A 22425-nucleotide genomic window follows, 5' to 3' on the forward strand; every position below is an offset into this window, starting at 1 on the left:
TAAAGAAAATGGAAGATAAAGCTAAATCTATGCAAACAGTCAAGGATTTTTTACAGGTAGAGCCACCTCGGTTTAGCAGAAATTGGCCAACAAAAAATTGGTCCTTTCCAGTGTCAGACAGGCCACAGAGAGGCAGATACAGACGCCCAAGAGGCAGATCTCAACCCCAAGGCTCAAACAGACAACGACAGTGGGGCACCTCAACCCCAAAAGGAGGTGAGGACAAGTCTCAACCTTACAGGAAACAGTCACAATGACTTTCCCTTGCGTACGCCAAGCACGTCCCTTCTGGAAGCCCCCTTAGGGGGAAAACTAGCACTTTTTCTCAAAACTGGCAAACAATCACCCAAGATAAATGGGTCCTGAATATTGTGTCTCAAGGTTACAGATTCCACTTCCATACTTTAGCAAAGCTAAAAGGAATGCCAGACCTGCCACAAAATCAATGGGCAGAGGCACAAAAACAAATTTCAGCCCTCATGGACATGAGAGCTATACAAAAAGTACCACAACAGGAACAAGGACAAGGATTTTACTCAAGATTCTTCCTGGTCCCCAGAAAGGACAAAGCCTGGAGGCCTATACTGGACCTTTCAATTCTGAGTACTTACCTGGATATTCCAACATTCAAAATGTTGACATTATAGCAGCTTCTACCCATGCTGGGCAAGAAGGCTTGGCTTGTTACTCTGGACCTCAAAGAGGCATACCTGCATGCCCCTATCAGACAAAATTGTAGAAGATACCTCTGATTCAAAGCTGGTACAATGCACTACCAATTCTCTGCACTGCCCTTTGGCTTATCTACTGCGCCCAGGGTCTTCACAAAGTGCCTGGCACCAGTAATTGCATTTTGCAGACAAAAAGGAATTCAAATATATCCATACCTGGACGACTGCCTCATTCAAGCAGAGACAAAGGACATTCTTCTACAGCATCTGGCGTTTGTGAAAAGGTTGCTAATTTCTCTAGGGTAAATGAAAATAAGTCAAAACTAGTGCCCTCACAACAGATTACATTCCTGGGTGCCAGCTTAAATACAATGGCCAAGATGGCTTACCTCACGCCAGACAAACAAGTGCAACTAACTCAATAATTTCAACTACTGGCAAAAATGTCCCATCTCCCTGCAAGAAAAATTCTGCAGGCCCTGGGATTCATGGCATCCTGCATACTACTAATACCATATGCCAGACTACATATGAGGAATATGCAAATTACAGTGGTACCTAAAAAGTGTTTGGACTTAACATTCTCACAATCTAGAAGCAGTAATTCCAATAATTCCCTGCCTACAACAGGAGTTTCGATGGTGGGCACAGGCATGTCACCTAAACAAGGGTCAGTCTTTTACCCAACCCACAACCAGGCAAACTCTAACAACAGGTGCTTCGGATTATGCCTGGGGAGCACACATGGCAGAAACATGCATTCAGGGCAAGTGGACCACAGACCAGATGCATCTTCACATCAATCAAAAAGAGATGTTGGCTGTTCAAAATGCCCTAACAGCTTTCAAGGACCTTCTACACCCAGGACAACTATTACTAAAGACAGACAACACCACAGTAATGTGGTACATAAACAAGGGGGCACTCACTCTTATCCCCTATGCAGGCAAGTCATGACCTTGTGGAACACAGCTCTAACGTACCAAGTTCACCTGCAAGCACAATTCCTGCCAGGAAAGAAAAATACTCTGGCAGACGACCTAAGCAGAAATATCATGGACCCTCACGAATGGAAATTGAACCCACAAATCTTCAGCATGATAACACAAAAATGGGGATGCCCAGACATAGATCTTTTTGCCTCCCCTCTTAATTGCCAACTACAAAAATTCTGCACAATGACTTATCACAAACAAGCATGGAAAGTGGATGCTCTTCTGTTCAGCTAGAAAAACCTAAAAGTCTGTGCCTTCCCACCACTGCCTCTCCTTTCAAAGGTACTCCTAAAAGCCAGACAAGAAAAAACACAGATGATCCTGATTGCTCTAGACTGGCCACACCAGCATTGGTACCCTATCTTAAGGAACTTGGCTCAGGGCCCACCATGGATTTTGCCCCAAATTCCGCACCTTCTGACTCAACAAAACAATCAGATCCTGCATGGTCAGCTCAAAACCCTAAACCTGGCTGCATGGCCGATACTTTAGTCAAACAGGCAACACCTCTCTCTAAAGCTGTTATGGATGTCATTTTGGAGGCCAGGAGGCCTAGCACTAGGCAAGCTTACTCAGAAAAATGGAAGAGATTCTGTGCCTGGAACCAGGCTCACAGCCTTGACCCTCTTGTTCCAAACATTCCTCAGATTTTACAACACTTAACTGAGATGCTGGACAGAGGCCTATCCTTTTCATCAATTAAGATTCATGCCTCTGCCATTTCTGCACATTACAACACGGCTCCTCCTTTATTCTCTCATCCCTTGCTAAAGCAGTACCTCAGAGGGGCTAAAAACATAAGACCGCCCCGGAGAGCACCAACACCAACTTGGGACCTCAATTTCGTTTTGGAAAAACTGACCCTACCACCTTTTGAGCCAGCCAATACAGCCGATCTAAAATTTCTATCATGGAAAACAGCTCTGCTCCTGGCAGTAACTTCAGCACGAAGAGTCTCAGAGCTACAGGCATTAATGGCAGTGGAACCTTTTATAATTTTTCATCAGGATAGGGTATGTTTAAGGACAAACTCTACCTTCATGCCAAAGGTGGTACCTAGTGTGGCTCTTAACTAAACCATCCATTTGCCTACTTTTTATCCAAACTCCCAAAATAAAGGGGAGAAACTTCTGCATTCTTTGGACATACGCAGGCAGCTACGCTTCTGCTTGGACAAAACAAATGCTTTCAGGAAAACTGATCAACTGTTTGTAGCATATGCTGCAGGATCACAAGGCAAGGCTATCTCAAAGCAGACTATATCCAAATGGATAGCACACTGTATTCGGTACTGCTACAACACAGCATGGAAAATCAGTCCCTAATAACATTAGGCCTCATTCCACCAGGGCAACAGCCACTTCAGCAGCCTTTCTCAGAGGAGTACCTACCAATGAAATTTTGGAGGCTGCAATTTGGAGTTCAGTGCACACCTTCACCAAGCATTACCACCTGCCTCTTTACTCTAAATCCAGAGCAGGATTTGCCACTGCAGTTCTGCAGGGCCTCTTAGCCAATCCTAACTCTTTATAGACCAGCCACCCAAACTTAGCTTTGGGATTCAACCCAAGTGTGATGACTGCAGCAGTGTAACAAGATGAACATAGTACAGTTTTGTACCTACCATAAATGTAGATGTTCGAGTGTCCACACTGCTGCAGTCCAGGTTACCCTCCCTCCATCCCCTCTGAACTAGCTGGACTTATCTATACCCTTCTATCCTATACAACCTTTGGGGTGTATTTGCTGGTAACTGAAGGTATTGTTTTTATTTTATATGTATATTTTTGATTAGCAATATGTATTGCCTACCCACGTGGGGGCACCTGACATCTGGGGCAAGAAAAACTGAAGAAAATGGCATTGGATGCATCTTATATACCCCTGGCGCACTGACATCAGGGAAGAAGCGACAGCAACCAATGCCAGACCAAGACTTTGGAACTCTGGCCGACTGCGGGACCGCCTGATGGCAGGATAACCCAAGTGTGATGACTGCAGCAATATGAACACTCGAACATCTACATTTATGGTAGGTACAAAACTGTACTTTTTTTATCTCTTCAGCAAAGTGACAGTTCAGCAAAAGACATTTCATCGGAAATGCCATTCATCGAAATCCGCTCTTGTGGGGGGTTGTGCCTTCCACACACACACACCCCCCCCCCCCGCTAATTATATATACCAACTCCGAGATTGCACTACAGTGAGGAAAGGGCAAATTTCCTGATCTTCACTGTACCACAATCTCAGTATGAACAGTTCGACGAATGGCATGTTCCATTAAGTGAACCGTAAATGCCATTCACTGAAATTAATTTTCGTTGCAGTAATATAGACCCAATTTCAGTAGGAGAAGTTCGGAGTGAATTTGCACCTGGGTTAGGCTAGACTGAATTTATATTTCACAGGAACATGTGCATTTATAATATTGGGTGATTTCAATTACCAAAACATTAACTGGGAGAACTACTCAAGTACTAACTCCCTTGCCCAACGCTTCCTAGAAGTTATAAACTTGAACACCCTGGATCAACTGGTCAACACCCCCAACAGAGGTGACAACATATTGGACCTGGTCATCACCAACATGGGTGGCCAGTGTTTTACACCGGAGGTCAACCCCTCGCTGGTTAGATCAGACTATAGACTAATCACTCTGGATATCCGCATTCCGCCCCCACCCTCAGTCAAGGAAACCACCATGAAAAAATCTCAAAAGCAAACTTCACGTTACTTAAGACCGAGGTGGAAAGGTTCACAGCTCCCATGCCTAAAGGACAACGCTGTCCAAGCTGCTGAATCCCTTACAAAGGCACTCTATGAGCACCTGCAAGAACACATGGATCGTGCTATCCCGAGCAAAACCAAGACTCACTCCTCCAAGAAAAGGAAACCAGTCCAGTGGACCCCTACCATAAACAAGGTATACAATAGAAGGAGGAAACTAGTACAGAAAAGAGTAAAATCCCAAGAAGGAAAGACATCCCTGATCAGTATCGGCAAGAAACTACGATCCCTCATAAAGTCATCCAAGGCTAGCTTCGAAAGACAAATTGCCAATGACTCCAAAGATAACCACAAAGCGTTCTTTAGCTATGTCAAGAACCTAAGTGTAAACTCTCAGGTCTGCTCTGAGTTAGTGCAGAATGGCACAAAATACACTGACCCAACCGATATTGCCAACATTCTGGCAGATAGGTTTAGTGCAAACTTCACTCCTAAAGGGCCATACCAGAAGAATGTAGAGCCTCGGCAGTCACTGACACACAGGTTAAAAAGCCCTATCCAAAGCCAAAAACACAGCTTCAATGGAACATGTCCTATATGTTCAATAGGACGGTGTCCTAGTCAGTGTCTTACACTAACTCCAAAATGAACTAACCCCTCACCTAAACACGCTGTTCAAACTCAGCCTCTCTACAGGCTACGTACCCATAGAGTGGCGACAGCAACAGTTATCCCGCTCCACAAAGGTGGAGCCACAACGTACCCCGGGAACTATCACCCTATAAGCCTGGCTTACAAGGCTATGGAGTGCATCATCATGGAACTCATTAACAGAGACATTGGGAACCTCCAAACATTGGACCCTACCCAGTTTGGCTTTAAGGGCAGATCATCCCTCCTAAACCTGGTGGACTTCTTTGAGACAGTTACCAAGGCTTTAGACAAGGGAAAGGAGGTCCACACAGCCTACCTAGACCTCGCAAAGGTTTTCGGCACCATTGCCCATTCTGGTATTCTAAACAAGCTCACCAGCCTGAACATAAACTCCTACGAGACGAGATGGGTTGCCAATTGGCTCACGGATAGAACCCACACAGTGAGAGTTGCAGGATGTTCTTCGTGTTTCACTGTTGCAGTCATAACTGTAGGGTGCTCCTGCCGGCAGGCAGCCCGAGGTCGGCCAGAATCCCAAAGTCTGGGTCTGGCGTCGGCTGTATAAGCTAGTATCCTGACGTCAGGACGCCCTGGTACATAGCCCTCAGCCGACGCCATCTTCTCCAGTCTTTCTTGCCGTGCGGTGGAAAGCAGCTCGCAAAACGTTGGTTGGCGATTTTCGAACAGCGTATTTGGTTGTTGTCGGTCCGAAGTTGTTACTTCTCTTCTCAAAGCTAAGTACCCCGTTGGGGAATCTTTTTCTTGTTCCTCCGATGTCAGAAAAAGTTAATAATTGTATAGCGTGTGGGAAACAAATACCTCATAAAGATTTCCACTCTTACTGTCTACCTTGCTTAGGCCCTGACCACGACGTTTCTTGTTGTCGGTTCTGTGCCAGGTTCAACTCTCGTACTATCAAGCGCAGGTACGATTGGGCTTTAAATTATTTTGGCAGACGCTTCAATTATAGAATGTCGTCGGACACTACTGGAGTTCAGAAGAATCGCAAAGACAAAGACAGGCCTCCGAGGTCCAAACAGGACTCGTTGCAGCTGGAGCCAGCGTCCGGTTCGGCTGTCGTCAGTGAGGCGCTTTTGCAGCCCCTGTCGTCCGCCACTTCTGAACCGATGGCCGATACGGACTCCCATGGGGAGCCATCGAGGCCCACTATTTTAACTGCTGCAGGACCTTCGGACGTCGCTCCTTCAGATGGGTCCGGAACCGCTGTGCAGGTACCGGCTTCTGAGGGGGTTTTCAGGCCTACTCACATCACTATTTCAAAGACAAAGACTCCTACTAAGTCTAAAGTTCCAGCTCAAGCTGCTTCTGAATCCACTCCCAAGACACAAAAACAATTATTGAGGATGGCTGAAGATTTGCTTACAATGATTAGGGGTTCTCACCCCCCTCCTGAAAAAAGGCCTCGACAGGATGTTACTCTGGATTCCTCTGACCAGGCTTCTGTATCTTCTGTTTCTTCCTCTGATCAGGACTATTCCTTTCCCCCTTATGAGGATTCGGATGCTGAGGATTCTTTGCCCTCGGCCTCTCCGCCTGAGGATTTTTCTTTGGGGAAACCTTGCATGAGATGAGGGAACATTTTCATTGGGAAGGACAGGAATATTCTGCTTCCAAAAAGAGGCTTAGAGAATTTCTTCTTCTTCCTCAGCATAGGCCTTTAGCTATTCCTCCTGTCTTGGACATTGTAGATGATGCTTTTTCTGAGGCTAATTTGAATCCTGATTCCATGCCTCCTGCTCCTTCTAAGCCTGATAGATTTTATAGGGTTCCTGACTCTCATTTATTTTATTTAAAACCCTTCTGCAGATCCTGAAACTATTTCTCAGGGCTCTAAGGCTGCTAAGGTTGCTACTTCTAAAAATCCTATTCCCTCTCAGAAGGATTCTCGTGCTTTAGACAGGTGGGGAAAAAAGGTATATACTTCTGCTACCCTGTCTGTAAGGGCTTTAAATTGCCAGTTTCATATGTTTAAATATCAGCAATTTCTTTTGTCTGTTTTAAAGCAAAAGCTTGCTTCCCTTCCTGCTTGTGCAGAGGATAAGGAACTTCAGGATGTTTTGCATGCTACTGAACAGGTTAACAAGCATAGCTTACATTGTGGTTTTGATGCTTTGGATGCTTCCTGCAGGGCTGCTGCCTCTGGTACTGTGATTAGGAGACATGCCTAGCTTCGTGAACAAAGTTTACCTGAACAGGTTAAGGCTAAGTTATTAGATGCCCCTGTTCAACAGGATGTTCTTTTTGGTTCTAAGGCTGAGGAAGTTATTAAAAGATGGAAGAAAAGGCAAAGTCCATGCAGACTGTAAAAGATTTCTTGCAGGTTCAGCCTCCTAGATTTTCCAGGAATTGGCCCTCTAAAAATTGGTCCTTTCCCACGTCTGGCAGGCCTCAAAGGGGAAGATATAGACGCTCCAGAGGTCGTGGTCAAGGCCAGACCTCTTACAGATCTAGACAATGGACTGCTTCTTCACCTAGGAGGGGAGAAGACAGATCCCAATCTCAAAGAAAGCAAACTCAATGACTCTCTCGGTTGGGCTTCAGGACCCCTTTACCTGGACGCCCCTCTCGGAGGAAAACTGTCTCTTTTTTACAGAAATTGGACTCATATTACCCAGGACAGATGGGTATTGGATGTGATTTTAAAAGGTTACAAGTTCCACTTTCACACTTTGCCAAGGACTCACGGTTGGCCAGATCTGCCAAAACTTCAATGGTCAGAGGCCTTAACTCAAGTGGATGCTCTTCTGGCCATGAGAGCCATAGAGCCTGTTCCACTCTCGGAAAAGGGTTTTATTCAAGGCTGTTTCTGGTTCCCAGAAAACAAAACTCATGGAGACCTATTCTGGACCTTTCTGTGTTAAACACCTTTTGGAAATTCCAAAGTTCAAGATGCTTACTCTGCAACAGCTAATTCCAATGCTCTCTCAGGACGCCTGGATGGTGACATTGGACTTAAAGGAAGCCTATTTGCATATCCCTATCAGACAAGAACGCAGGAAATTCCTCAGGTTCAAGGCAGGTTCGAGGCACTTTCAATTCTCTGTTCTGCCCTTTGGTTTATCTACTGCGCCCAGAGTCTTCACCAAGTGCCTGGCACCAGTAGTGGCTTACTGCAGACTTCAGGGGATCCAGATTTACCCCTATTTGGACGACTGCCTTATTCAGGCAGACAGCAAAGATCTTCTGCTTCAACATCTGGACTTTCTTCAACGGCTTCTCCTACTAGTGGGATGCTCAGTGAACATAAGAAAGTCACATTTGATCCCTTCTCAACAAATGGTATTCTTGGGAGCCCTCTTAAATACAACCTTACAAAGGGCCTACCTCACTCCAGAAAAACAAACTCAGCTGGCTTCTACTTTCAACACCTTGGCAACTCTATCTCAGCTCACTGCAAGGAAATTCCTGCAGGCTCTGGGCTACATGGCTTCCTGCATTCTGTTGATTCCAAACGCAAGGCTTCACATGAGAAAGCTTCAATGGTATCTGAAAAGTGTATGGTCACAGCACTACCACGATCTGGATATTCTGATTCCTCTGATCCCCTGCCTCCAGAAGGAGTTCCTCTGGTGGTCCAGGGCATGCACGTTAAACGAAGGAAAACCTTTTCGCCACGCTCAGCCTACTCAAATCCTAACCACGGATGCCTCGGATTATGCTTGGGGAGCACACTTTCTAGACAATTGCCAGCAGGGAACCTGGACAAAGGACCATCTTCACTGGCACATCAATCTGAAGGAAATGTTGGCAGTTCAAAATGCCCTTTTAGCCTTCAAAACCTTTTACAACCAGGGCCTCTGCTAATTCACAGACAACACCACGGTCATGTGGTACATCAACAAGCAGGGGTTCTCATTCATACCCCTTTGCAGACTAGCTATGGGTTTATGGGACACAGCTCTAAATTTGAATCTGCATCTCCAGGCTCAATTCATTCCAGGGAAACAGAATCTCTTAGCAGACAGCCTGAGCAGAAACATTTCAGATCCTCACGAATGGATGCTAGACACCAACTTGTTCAACAGGATTACTGCAGTTTGGGGATGTCCCCAGATAGATCTGTTTGTATCCCATCTCAATCATCAGCTGCCTCGCTTTTGCACCAGGTCCTTCCACAAAACAGCATGGAGAGTGGATGCCCTGTCCTTCAGCTGGAGAAGCCTGTCAGCATATGCCTTCCCTCCTCTTCCTCTACTGCCTCGGGTACTACTGAAGATAAAGCAGGACAAGCCCAAGTTCCTCATCTTGATTGCTCCAAATTGGCCTCGACAGTTTTGGTATCCAACCTTAAAGCTCCTGTTCTCGGGCCTCCTTGGATTCTTCCACTGAACCCTTCGCTTCTGTCCCAGCATCAGGGTCAGTTACTACATTCCAATCTCAAGACCCTTTGCTTGGCAGCTTGGCTCTTCAAAGGAATTTGATTTCCTCTAGTCTTCCCAAACAAGTTTTGGATGTTCTTTTGGAAGCTAGACGGCCTAGCACTAGGAAATCTTATGCCTCTAAATGGAAGAGGTTTTCTATTTGGATGCAGGACCGAGGCTCTGTTCCTCAGGTTCCTGATCTCTCCTCTATTTTGCTTTACCTTTCGGAACTTTTATCTAAAGGACTTTCCTTTTCTTCCATTAAGATTCATGCTTCTGCTATCTCTGCGCATTTCAGTTCTGATCCTCCTGTTTTTTCACATCCTTTGGTGAAGCAGTTCTTGAGAGGGGCTAAAAATTTGCGGCCTCCAAAGACCCCTCCTGTCCCTGCCTGGGATCTTAATTATGTTTTAGAGAAACTTACTTTGCCTCCTTTTGAGCCTGCTGCATCTTCAGATATTAAATTTCTATCCTGAAAGACTGTTCTTTTGTTAGCATTGACCTCTGCCAGAAGGGTCTCAGAGTTGCAAGCTCTCATGGCTGTGGAACCATACCTTATTTTCCATCAGGACAGAGTATCCTTGAGGACCAATCCTACTTTCATGCCTAAGGTGATTTCGAAAGTGGCTTTGAATCAGACAATTCACCTTCCTACTTTCTTTCCAAATCCTCAAAATAAAGGGGAAAGGATTTTGCATTCATTGGATGTGCACAGACAGTTACGATTTTACTTGGACAAGACTAAAGATTTCAGAAAGTCTAACCAATTGTTTGTTTCCTTTGCTTCCAGTTCTCTTGGAAAACCTATTTCTAAACAAACTATTTCCAAATGGATTGCTTATGGAATCAGATTTTGTTACACTCATCATGGGAAACAGTTTCCAGGGACCATTAGAAGTCATTCTACTAGAGCAGCTGCTACTTCTACTGCTTTCCTCAGAGGAGTCCCTACCAAGGATATCTTGGAAGCTGCCACTTGGAGTTCTGCGCATACTTTTTCCAAGCACTACAATCTCCCCTTGTTTTCTAAGTCTAGGGCAGGCTTTGCCTCTGCTGTCTTGCAGGGTATCCTTGCCTCCCCTTCTTCTATCTAAAGCCTCCTCCCTGTCTACACTGCTTTGGGATTCCACCCTACAGTTATGACTGCAACAGTGAAACACGAAGAACATAGTACAGTTGTGTACACCTACCATAAATGTAGATGTTCGAGTGTCTTCACTGTTGCAGTCGGGGTTTCCCACCCTCCTATCCCCTCTTTCTCTCATATTTGTGGTGTATTTGTGTTTCCTTGTTGGATTCATTTTTGATTTGTTGGGGACTTCTGACATCTAGGGCAAGAAAGGCTGGAGAAGATGGCGTCGGCTGAGGGCTATGTACCAGGGCGTCCTGACGTCAGGATACTAGCTTATACAGCCGACGCCGGACCCAGACTTTGGGATTCTGGCCGACCTCGGGCTGCCTGCCGGCAGGAGCACCCTACAGTTATGACTGCAACAGTGAAGACACTCGAACATCTACATTTATGGTAGGTGTACACAACTGTACTTTCTAGGTCCGACTCTAAGTTACAAGTGGCATTCCCCAAGGCTCAGTCCTAGGACCCCTCCTGTTCGGTATATACTTCTCAGAGGTACAGGCAAGCACAGGAGGACTATGGCTGACCAAGTTTGCAGACGACTGCATACTGGGGGCCATAATTGATTCGCTGGTTGATACAGACATCCTCCAGAAGTGTCTCAGTGAAATGGATACATGGTGTCAAAATCATGCCCTCGAGCTAAATGCCAAAAAGTGCATAGTCATCCCCTTTGGAAAAAACAAAGTACCCGCGAACTACTACATACGTGGTAGTCCCCTAAATACAGAAAATGTAATAAGGGATCTGGGGACCCAAGTAGATAGTAATCTCTCCTTTGATAATCATATTGCCAAGGTGGTTAGAAAATCCTTCTCTGTGGCCCACCTAATCACAAAAGGGTTCACATCTAGAACAAAAGAGGTTATTGTGCCCCTCTACTCATCACTCATCAGACCCATCATAAAGTACAATGCCCCATTTGGGATGTACCTTACAAGACACCTGCAACAGCTGGAAAGACCACTGAAGTACCTCACCAAGAGGATTACTGGCCTCAAACAGATGCCCTATGCAGCCCGACTGAAGAAACTCCAGCTGTACTTGGTTGCATACCGCTTACTAAGAGGTGATCTCTGCCTGACATACAAAGCCATATCCAACCTGGAATTGATGGACATGCTACACCTAAAAAAAAACAAATCCCCAAGAGCCACATGCTGTAGGGATCTAAACCTCACCACAATGATAAATAAGACTTGCTGGAGGGATAGATACTCCCCATGCTTTGGAACAGGATTCCAATCTACATTAGGCAGAGCCCCTCACTAACACTCTTTAAGAGAAACCTTAATGAGTGGATGGGAAACAGAAAATTTACCCCGGGGATCACTGCAGTGGCTCTGCTGGACAGAGGCACAGGGAAATAAACTAAGGGGACGGCAAAAGCCAACACATTCTGGCCAGGCTTACAGATGCCCTCGGGCAGATAGCCTAGTACTTACCTATGAACCTATTTAATTAAGGGTCTTTATATGCACCCAATAACTATTTCAGATCATGCTCCAACAATAACTGAAATAAAAACACAGGGTAATGAAATAAAAATGAGAGACTGGTGCTTTCCCACCTTTCTGTTGAAGAAAGAGGAATTTAAGGAATGGGTACTGGAAATTATTCAGGAGCTATTAGAGAAGATTGAAATTTCTTCTGAAAATATAGCAAGGAAGTGGGATGAAATTAAAGGAGTTTAAAAATAGGATGGAAATAAAAGAAAAGGAGATATGGTTAAGTAGTAACAAGAATTATTTAGAGGAAATGACAAATGTTAAAGTATTGCAAAATAGGGGTAATCTCACAGAACAAGAAGAGGAGCAACTCTGGAATGCTAAACATAAGATAAGGGATTGTCACAGTAATATGCATGAGTATAGAAAGACTGATGTTAAGCAACTATTTTTTTTTATAACTTTAGAGCAGAAAAACTTTTAGCACAATGACTTGAGCAACAGAAAGTAGAAAGGGCTGTCACCAAGCACAGGGGAGCCTGTAACAAGGATGATAACAAGGGATCCTGTAGAAGTATTAGAAATATTTTGGAAATTCTATGAAAGCCTGTATAAAGCAGAGAAATGTGAAAATCAGGAAAAGGTACAAATGGAAATGTTTATGGAAGAATTAAATATGCCACGTTTAGAGGTAGAGGAGGCTCAATTACTAACAGGATAGGAGGAGATGAGATAAAAATGGTGATTATAACCAATTTATAGGAAAGTCGCAAGGAATAGATTGTACTCCTGCGGAAGTTTGAAAGCTAGGAGGGAAAAACTGATAAAGATCTGGAAGGTTTTGTTTAACAGTATTTTAAGAGAAGTACCAACATCCTGGAAGAAGGCAGTGGTAGCTGTAATACTTAGAGAGTAACGATCCATCAGATCTGGCTTCATACAAGCCTATTTCAATATTGTGCCATGATTATAAAGTTTCTGTAAAGGTAAAAGAATATCAAAAGTGATGCCAACATTGATAAATATGGATCACTGAGGTTTTCTGAGAGGGAGGCAAATATTTGACAACATTAACAAAACACTGATGATCCAAAGGGAAGCATAATGTAAGAAAATACCAGTGTTGTTGGTGAGTCTTGATGCAGAGAAATAATTTGAAAGGACTTTATGAGCAGAGCAATGGAAGCATTTGCATTCCCTGATAAAATTTTAAGGTTGATTAGGAAAATATATCCAGTATCGGAAGTGAAAATTAAAGTATGTGGGGAGCTCTCTTTTAATTTCTGCTTCAGCAAAGGAACCAAGGCAGGGGTTATCCTCTCTCACCTTTTTTGTTTGTGTTATATTTAGAACCATTGGCAAAGAAAATAAGGGACTCACAAATTCAAGGATATAATTGGTGTGGTAGTCAAGAAAAGCTGGTTCTGTTTACAGATGATACTATTTTTATACCTGACATAACCAGAAAAGGACATTACAGTGTTGTGGAACATACTGAGACATTTTCATATTTTTTCAGGATATAAAATTAATGAAGCTAAAACAAAGGCAATAGTACCAACACACAAATCTGTTCAGCAATATCCATATTTATGGGGACATGATAAAATGAAGTAGTTAGGAGTTTGTTTGTTTGTGTCTTTTGGCTTTTCCCGGTTAGGGGTCGCCACAGCGGAACTCCGGTCCGCTAATGATTGGTAGTGGATTTTTACGTACCGGGTTACCAGCCCTGACCCACAACCTTCAACGAAGGCACGCCCTGGATTAAAAATTATTCCGGTGTGTCAGCTAAGGATATGTGAGAAGAGACTAAACAAAAAATAATACAAAAACTGAGAAAATGGAAGCTCTGATAAATAGATATCAGTAGTAAGATGCAAGCAGTTAAAATGTTTTTAGTCCCTTTAGTTTTATACATGGGTCAGACATTTTTTGTCAACCAGAGGAGAAGTTGTGGATAGCAATTAGTAAAGAGCTGAAGGATTTTATCTAGGAGAGGAAAATGGCAAGAGTCGAGTGGGATAAGCTGATCCTTCCAAATAGAACAAGGCAAGGTTGGGATTACCTGATCTGAAGGGGTATTTCAGAGCAACACAGTTAATACTCCTGTACATAGCACAAGCAGAAACATATAATTCAGAGTGGAGAGAGATGATAATGAAACAAGAGAGAAGCTCAAAAAACAAGGAAAGACTGGGATTTTGTATGCAGACCTTTAAGGAGAATAACAATCATACAGAATATTATATTCATAAATTAGCCGAAAGTAGTCTAAGAACTAAGCCAACATGGGAATGTAGAAAGGAGATTCTGCTGATAGGCATGACTGCAATTTGGGATGCCGACAATAGGCAAGAGGGGGCTGGAATTTATTGGAGAAAAATGTTAAAGGAACAAAGGTATTGGGAGCAAATAACCAGAGAGAGAAAGGTAGTAGAATGGGAAGACAATAGAAATTATTTGGGCTGCAGATTATAGAATGCTGTCTCTGTCAAGGATTGATAGAATATAGGCAAAGAAAAATAAATAGGGGGATCTAAATGAAGACCAGCACTGGTAGAGTTTTTATTAGAATCTAGAACAAAAGTTGCAGTTATGAAAGGAATAGTTAGTAGAGCATGTAAAATATTACATAAGTAAAAGAATCAATCAGAGGAGGTTAGTAAGGATTGGGAAGAGAGATTGGATAAGCAGTTCACAAGGAAACAAATAGGGGGATTTATGCATGTCTCCCAAATATGCAAAAAATTCTAGAAGATTTAGAATCTTTGCTTGAAAGTGTTTACATAGGTATTTTTATACCCCAAGTAAACTCCAAAGAATGTTTTCTCAGGTAGATATCAAATGTTAGAAATGTGATGGGGAAGAAAGAGATAACTGGGAACATATTTTCTGCGCGCGTAATGAGTTGGCAGACTTTAAAGATTCCAGACAGACTGCTCTGTTGGAGATACTGGGTGAGCAAATTGGTCTAAGGAAATGATTTTTGAGCTATGATACAGAATCAGAATTTCCTAGATATAGTAAGGCTTTGCCGAGTCTAATTATGATGGCAGCCAAAAAAGGAATTACTAGAAAATGGAAATCCGTTGTCTAAACCAACTTTGCTAGACATACCGAAGATAGTGACAGAGGTAAATCAACTGGAAGTGGGATCTTTAGAAATGGGTAGGAGCAAATTACATAGGAAAAAAGGGAATTGTAGGATAAAAAGTTTGGCTTTTTGGGTGGTAGAGCGGACCTTCTCTAGGTTTGGAACAGTGTCTTCCCCCCCTACAAGGAGCATCCTAACTAGTCACCTTCAGGAGTCCTGAGCCCATTCATCTTGTCCAGGGTCAGGCCTCCCGAGATAGCCTTCAGACATCAAGAACCCCACGGTTCCCTTCTCTTCTGAGTCATCTCCTGAGCCCCTTACAGAAGAGCCACCTGGGAAGAGAGAGTGCAGGAGGAGGCACTTGGACTCCCACATGAAGTCGGTCATGGAGGACACAGATTTTGATGAGGGGGATTGGTCCCCAAGATCTTTGCCAAATGACATCTCCTTTGGGGAGATTCTGGAGCTATTGAATCAGAAAGGCAGATGGTCCCCCCCAGCCCCTGTCTTTGGAGGAATCTGTGTTCCTGAAGGCTTTCGGGAAGGGCTCATCTACTTCCTGGGTTCCTCCCCCTGAAGACGAACTCATTGATCTCATTGTGTGCAGGGAGTGGAAGGAACCTGATACTGTGGAACCAGTTCCAAAGATGGCTGATAAGTTTTTGAGCCCCCCCCCCCCCCCAGCAGACAGAATGCACTGGAGCAAGAGAGTGCCAGTCAGAATGTCGTAGTTGCTGCAGCCACTACAATGGAGCTGGCTGAACAGAGCTCCATCCATCCCCTGAACCAAGACTGTCAGGTGATTGACAGACACAGGAAGTGCATTTACGCTTCAGCCACATTTTGCCCTGAATAACTTAGTGCAGTTTACCCACCTCCAAAGAGATAATCTTTCTGAGCTGACCAAATCCCTTTCAGAGTTGATGCCAGTGGAGGACCTAAAGAAGGTATCTCCCAAGCTCACCACTGTTTCGTCTATTGCCTCGATGATGTTGATCTCCAGTGCAATGGAGGGTACCTCTCAATTGGCTGGTGCAGGCATTGCCTTGAGGCATCATGGGTGGATGTGGGTTCGCGGAGCCTTTCAAGGCATCTTTTACTAATGCCCCTTTTGATGGTTCCTCGCTCTTTGGGCCATCAGTCAAGGAAGCATTAACCTTCCGTGAATAAGAGGGCAAGACAGTGTCAGCACTCGGGATTAAGTATTCTACCCCTCAAAGATCCTTTTTCCAAAAACCAGTGGGGGGAGTAAGAAGCTCTTGTTCCACAAATCACCGGGTGCCCTCCAGGATGCTCCAGAAGATTCCTCTTCCAGAGGCAGGGGAAGAGGCTTCAGTGGCAGAGATGGCACCCTAGAGGCAGAGGGGGTCCCCGAAAATCAGGGTTCCGGGCAACCCTTCTCTGAAAAGCCATTTCAGCACCCCAGGGTGTTGCCTGGCTGTCCTGCCTGGAGGCAATAAGGGGTCATTTTTCATTGCACCCAAATGCCTGGGCATCTGTAACAATCAGTGGGTGCTCAAGATTATATCCAGGGGTTATTACATTCCCTTTTCCTATCCTCTTCCAAATTCCAAGAAGGTTCTCCCCAATGTGCCACCCAATCAGAGAGAACTGGCCCAGAGAGAAATTGTGGCACTTATAGAAAAAAAGAGCCATCCAGGGGTCCCAGCAGGACAGAGAGGATCTGGAACTTGTTCTTGCTTCTTTTTGGTGCCAAAAAAACTGGAGACCTACATCCGAATCTGGACTTCAGCAAACCGAACTTGTCTATCAAGAAGTCAAAGTTTTGAATGGTCACTTTTCAGTCCATCATTCCAGTGTTACAGAAGGACGAATGAATGTGCTCCACAGACCTCCAGAATGCCTACTATCCTGTTAAGATAGACAAGCGCTCCAGGAAGCACCTGAGCTTCCCGATGGTGCCAATAATTTTCTGTTCAGAGCCCTACCATTTGCAGTCACCACAGCCCCAGGGTGTTTACCAAATGCTTTAGCAGTCATAGCAGCTCACCTGAGACTTCAGGTATTTCAGGTCTTTCTGTACCTGGATGACTGGCTCCTCACAGCTCTCACAAGGCATCGACTGGTATCTGTCATGCAGTATCTCTTGCGAACCTACGAAATGTTAGGGATTACCATCAACTTGGCGAAGTCGAAGCTATCTCTGGTACAAAGCCTAGAATTCATTGGGACCCATCTCAACACATTAACAGAGATTGCAGCATTGCCTCTCCACAGAGTGGACTTGATCAGACAGTAGGTCAGGGCCATCTTGGAGGTTCCGTCACCTCGAGCACACGTCATTCTCAGAACACTGGGGGCCATGTCGGCGCCAATTCTCCTTGTTCCATTTGTGAGATACTACATGCAGGTGCTTCAGTGGATGCTAGCTATGCAGTGGTTCATTCTATCTCATCCAATGTCCATGCCTATCCCATTGACTCCCATTTGAAGACAGCATCTGCAGTGGTGACCTCATTTGGAGTATCTCCTTCGAGGCAAACCATTTTCTCTTCCCACGGCCATGACCATGGACGCTTCCCTGTTGGGGTGGGGAGACATTTTCAGGGCAGAACCGTCCAAGGCATGTGGTCACCAATGGAGACCAAATTATACATAAACGCTCTCAAGGGTGAGGGCAGTGCTTCTCAAATTGCAAGACTTTTAGGATTGCTTAAGAACAGTGGCAATTCATACAGACATGTTGGTGGTCTTATATAGCAACAAGCAAGGGGGAACATGGCCGCAGCCATTGTGCAGAGAGGCCATAAGAGTGTGGGAATGGGTGATCTCTTCCAGTCGCTTTCTCCTTGCAATGCACATATCCAGGGAGTCCAGTGTCTTGGCAGACAAGCTCAGTAGGTGTATCCTGACTCCTCATAAGTGGTTCCTCAATCCATCAGTAGCATCTCAAGATTTTTGCTCATTGGGGCCAACCTTGCTGCAGTCTCTTTGCATCTTCAAGGAACAACAGATGCATCAGGTACTTTGCCCTGATTCTGATGAAGGGCATTCCCCGAAGGGCGCTGTTGTACATGATTAGCCTCCAGGTCACTGCGCATACTCTCCTCTTCCTTTGATACCCAAAGAAAGCCCACAGACTGAAGACTTCCATTGCCCCCTTTCTGGCCTCTTCAGCGTGGCTTCCCTTCCTAAGATCTTATCTGAAGTATCCTTCCTGGATACTGGATCCCGTTTTAGATCTCATCTCTCAGCCGTCAGAACAACCGCTCATTCTTCGGTCACGTCACCTGACCGCATGGTTTCTCCACTTTCCGTGATGGTAACAGAGTCAAGGCTGGCTTCTCCCCTCAGAAAAATTATATTAGCTTCCCAGAAGCCTTCTACTCAAAAGGTCTATCGCAGTAAGTGGAAACATTTTTCCTTTTGGGTTGCGGAACAGAATCTTGACCCTTTTTCAGCTCATATAGTAGATATTCTTCTCTTCTTATCATCCCTTTTTCATGAAGGGGACAGCTTCTCTACTATTAAGCTGCAGTTGGCGGCTATTTATTGTTTTCATGTCAGTACTGGACCCACTGTTTCCTCTAGGTTATGTAAGGCTTTCTTGAAGGGCATCTCCCTTCCCAGGCCTCCAGTCAAATATCCTGCCTTTTCTTGGGATTTGACCTTGATTCTGCAGTTTCTCACTCAAAGTCCTTTTGCGCCAGCTAATTCATGTGATCTGAAATGTCTTTCTTGGAAGACTGCCTTTCTGGTGGATGTTACTTTAGCCAAGAGGGTTTCTGAATTACAGACTTTATCTTTTAAACCAGCATGTATTGCTTTTCATAAGGACAGAGTTACTTTGCAAACTAACCCCTCTTTTATGCCTAAGGTAGCTACTGAATGAAATCTCAACCAGGATATCCAGTTACCTGTCTTCTTTTATAATCAGTCCAATAAGGGAGAGTATCTCCTCCATACCTTGGGTGTGCATCAGCAGTTGAGATTTTATTTACAAAGAACTAAACCCTTTAGAAAATCTGACTAGTTGTTTGTAGCTTTCTCCTTGGAACAGATGAGGCCAAGCAGTTTCTAAAATGACAATTTCTAAATGGATTTCTAATTGCATTTCCCTGGTTTATTCTCTTAGGAAGGTGGAGTTGCCTCATCCACCTAAGGCACATTTTCGTAGGTCAGCTGCTACCTTCTCAGCCTTCTCTGCTAGGATGTCCTTAGATGATATTTGTGCTGCGGCCACTTGGTCCAGTCCTCACACTTTTGTTGCTCATTATAAACTGGATATGGTCTCCAGAAGCAGAGCATCCTTTGGTTCCACAGTGCTCAGGCACATCCTTCCTTAGGGACGCCCAGGTTTCTTTGTAGCTGGGGATTCTAACCCAGTCTGATGAATAATGAAATGGACAACATCAGATCATTAGTTATGTACTTACTGTAACTTGGTATCTGTGTTACCCTTTGTCATTATTTATCAATTCCCACCCTCCTTCCCCCTTCCATGTTTCTGGAGGTTCTAGAGAGGCTGGAGTCTCGGGCCTTTGAGCTTCCGCTTCTAGCGGTGCTAGTGGCAGTATTATCATGTGTGGTTGGATAGTTGTGTTATCTGTTTTCCTTTCCTTTGTCAACAAACTCAGTGTGAGGGTTAGAAGGTAGAAAGGGATTATGGGAGATAGGAGGAGCTTGATCCTAGAATCTAGTCTGTAAAGTGCTGGATTGGATCCAAGACCCAGTCAAAATGAATAATGAAGTAGGATAACACAAATACCAAGTTATGGTAAGTACTTAACTATTGATTTCCTTCTTTAAAATTTAAGAGATGACATAACTTGACAATGTATCTGCATCCTTAGGCTAAAACATTTACATATTTTAATTGGTTTTAAATTATAATTATGAAACTTGTTCCACTGTTTTTTCTAATTTAACTTTTTTTGGTTTTCATAGTGCCAGATTTGAAAGAGAGAATTCAAGCATGGATGAGAGATAAGCAAAGTACAGGACAGTAACTACAGTGGAGCTTTGGTTTTGTTGGAGAAGTGATGCAAGTTAGTCATCATGCACATGCAATGGGTGGCACATGACTCCAGAAGAAACACTTTGGACTGGGGCTTCATGGCCTCTAGCTTCAAAAGCAATCCAGTGAAAATTAGCTATTAACCAGGGAAAGAACTTACATTGTTGTACATATATTTAAATGCAGTGGTGAAAAAGAGGTGATGAGAACAAACTGGACTGAGAAGCCTCTTTATGTAATCACAGTTTTGGAGTTCAGAGCCGAAGCCTGGTAGCAAAATAAACTGGATCAGAGCAGCATATTCAGAAATTGCTTTTGATCTGTTTTGCTGTATTATCACAGTGGGATGTTACGTAATTTCACTGGAGAATATCCTTTTTTTGTCTGTTTTTTTTTTTTGTTTTGTTTTTTTACCCTGGACATTTGCTGCTAGTGTGACAGTTCCTTTTTGCTGCACTACTGTATCCTTTTTTTAAACCAAAGTATGCAAAAAGCCTCCAAGTTCCAGAACGCAAGGCGATGCTTTAGCATTGTAATTCCTCTAACACATTGTGTTGGACACAAGTGCCACAGAACTTAATTTGGTTGTTGCCTGTAGCCTGGTGTTCCTTGCCATGAATTTAGAAAGGTGCAACATCTTAGCATTTAATTTTAACGTGGATTACTCCAGAATGTTTTAATTTATCTAATTCTAATATAAATAGTTATTCTAGAAGCACTGTGATGAAAACACAGGAATCAGATTTGTAAAGGGAGTTTTGGAGTTTGGATACAAGAAATGAAATTCTGCAGGTTATTAATAAGCTAACTTAAAATTTTGAGTCATGATAAATTTTGAAAGAAGGTGTATAACGTACCTTTGGAAATGAAATTACCCATTTACTTTTGTTTTTACTGGGAACACCAATTTATATCTCTGGCATGATCTTATCAAAGTTAGAAAGGGGACATATTGCCCTTTTTATTTTATAATACTGACCCGTTATTGGTACTTGAATTTTCTTTACTTCTGAAAATAAGCATCAGATTCAGATTGTTTTAAGCTTGTTAAATGGTTGTTTTTGCCAACTGTGTCCTCTTTTGGAACCCAGACTCTGAATTATAATAAATGGTAATATACGTTCAAACCAAGAGCTTTAAGAGCATTTTGTTTCTTTTGTAGTCGTGAACGCTGTTCCTGCTTATGTCTTTGGTAAGTTGTGGTTTTACCTGCTAGATCAAATGCATCAAGGACTTAAAATCCCTATTAAAGCCTTAACATTTGGTAGTTTATCAAGCAACTGTATGTCATGTGGGATTTTTAAACTGAAAACCAGTTAATTTAAGCCAGTCAGTAAGATTTGCTGCAATAAGCTGTAAAGTATTTCACATTGGTTTACAGTCTTGTAGTAATCTAAGTGCACACTACAGAAACTTTTGACTCTTCACCAGTCATCCTTTGTCATTTCATAACTGATATAAAATTATGAAGAAACCTAACATTCATTTTTCATTCAGGCCTGCTGGATAAATACCCTCTTTGATATACCGTCCATATTATGTCTGTCCACTAAGTCTTTACACTGCAGTAGTAGCCCATTTTAAGAATATATTCTGTCTTCTCATATTTCTACAGCATTGTGCATGTCTACATTTGGCTGCCTGTTTTGTACCATGTCACCAAGTTTCAGGAAATTTCTTATCAGTTTTAATAGTGTGCGATATGAAAGTTTTGTTCATTTTTGGCATTTTTTTTGACAGATGGGTACAGGATATAATATCTAGAGGCTACACAATACCCTTTCTGGACACAGCCAAGCTGGCCTTACTCCCAATACCAGATGTCCCACTCAATCAAAAGGCAGTAAACTTAGATTTCAACAGCCTGTTATAAAAGAGAGATATTCAAGATGCCCCATATGGCTAAAAAAGATCCATTGTTTACTCTGGATTCTTTTTACTTCCCAGAAAAATGAAGGACCTCAGGCCAAGTCTGGATCCTAAGTCTGTACAGAAGTAAATACAAATTCTGGATGGTAATGGTGCAAGTGATCATTCCTTGCTTATAGGAGGTAGACTGGATGTGTTCTATAGACCTGTAGGATGCTTCTCCACATATAAAGATAGTAGGGCTCCCAGGAAGTGCATGACTGTGGATATAGCTCACATGAGATTAAGAGGAATCCCGGTCTTCCCATATCTGGATAACTGGTTCCATATCTCTATCACAAAGGATTCTTTAGGAAAGGTGATGTATGTTATCCAGCTTAGATGTTCATCGTATTACACTGCTGCAGTCATTACACTTGGGTTATCCTGCCGTCAGGTGGTCCTGGAGTCGGCCAGAGTTCCAAAGTCT

At 43.5% G+C, this 22425-nt stretch overlaps 1 protein-coding gene across 2 annotated transcripts in view; it reads left to right on the forward strand.

Moving 5' to 3' along the window:
* The window catches only part of UBE4B (ubiquitination factor E4B), a 2592778-nt gene extending 2571564 nt beyond the window's left edge, over positions 1–21214 (forward strand). For both annotated transcript variants that reach the window (XM_044063145.1, XM_044063144.1), the window contains one exon: positions 20018–21214. In XM_044063145.1, coding sequence (XP_043919080.1) covers positions 20018–20079 — 62 coding nt within the window. In that variant the 3' untranslated portion in view covers positions 20080–21214. The remainder of the gene's footprint in view (positions 1–20017) is intronic.
* Positions 21215–22425: the final 1211 nt, after the last annotated feature.

This window comes from Protopterus annectens, chromosome 2.part1, assembly GCF_019279795.1.
Source record: "Protopterus annectens isolate FY-2018-M chromosome 2.part1, PAN1.0, whole genome shotgun sequence".
Classification (NCBI taxonomy): Eukaryota; Metazoa; Chordata; order Ceratodontiformes; family Protopteridae; genus Protopterus; species Protopterus annectens.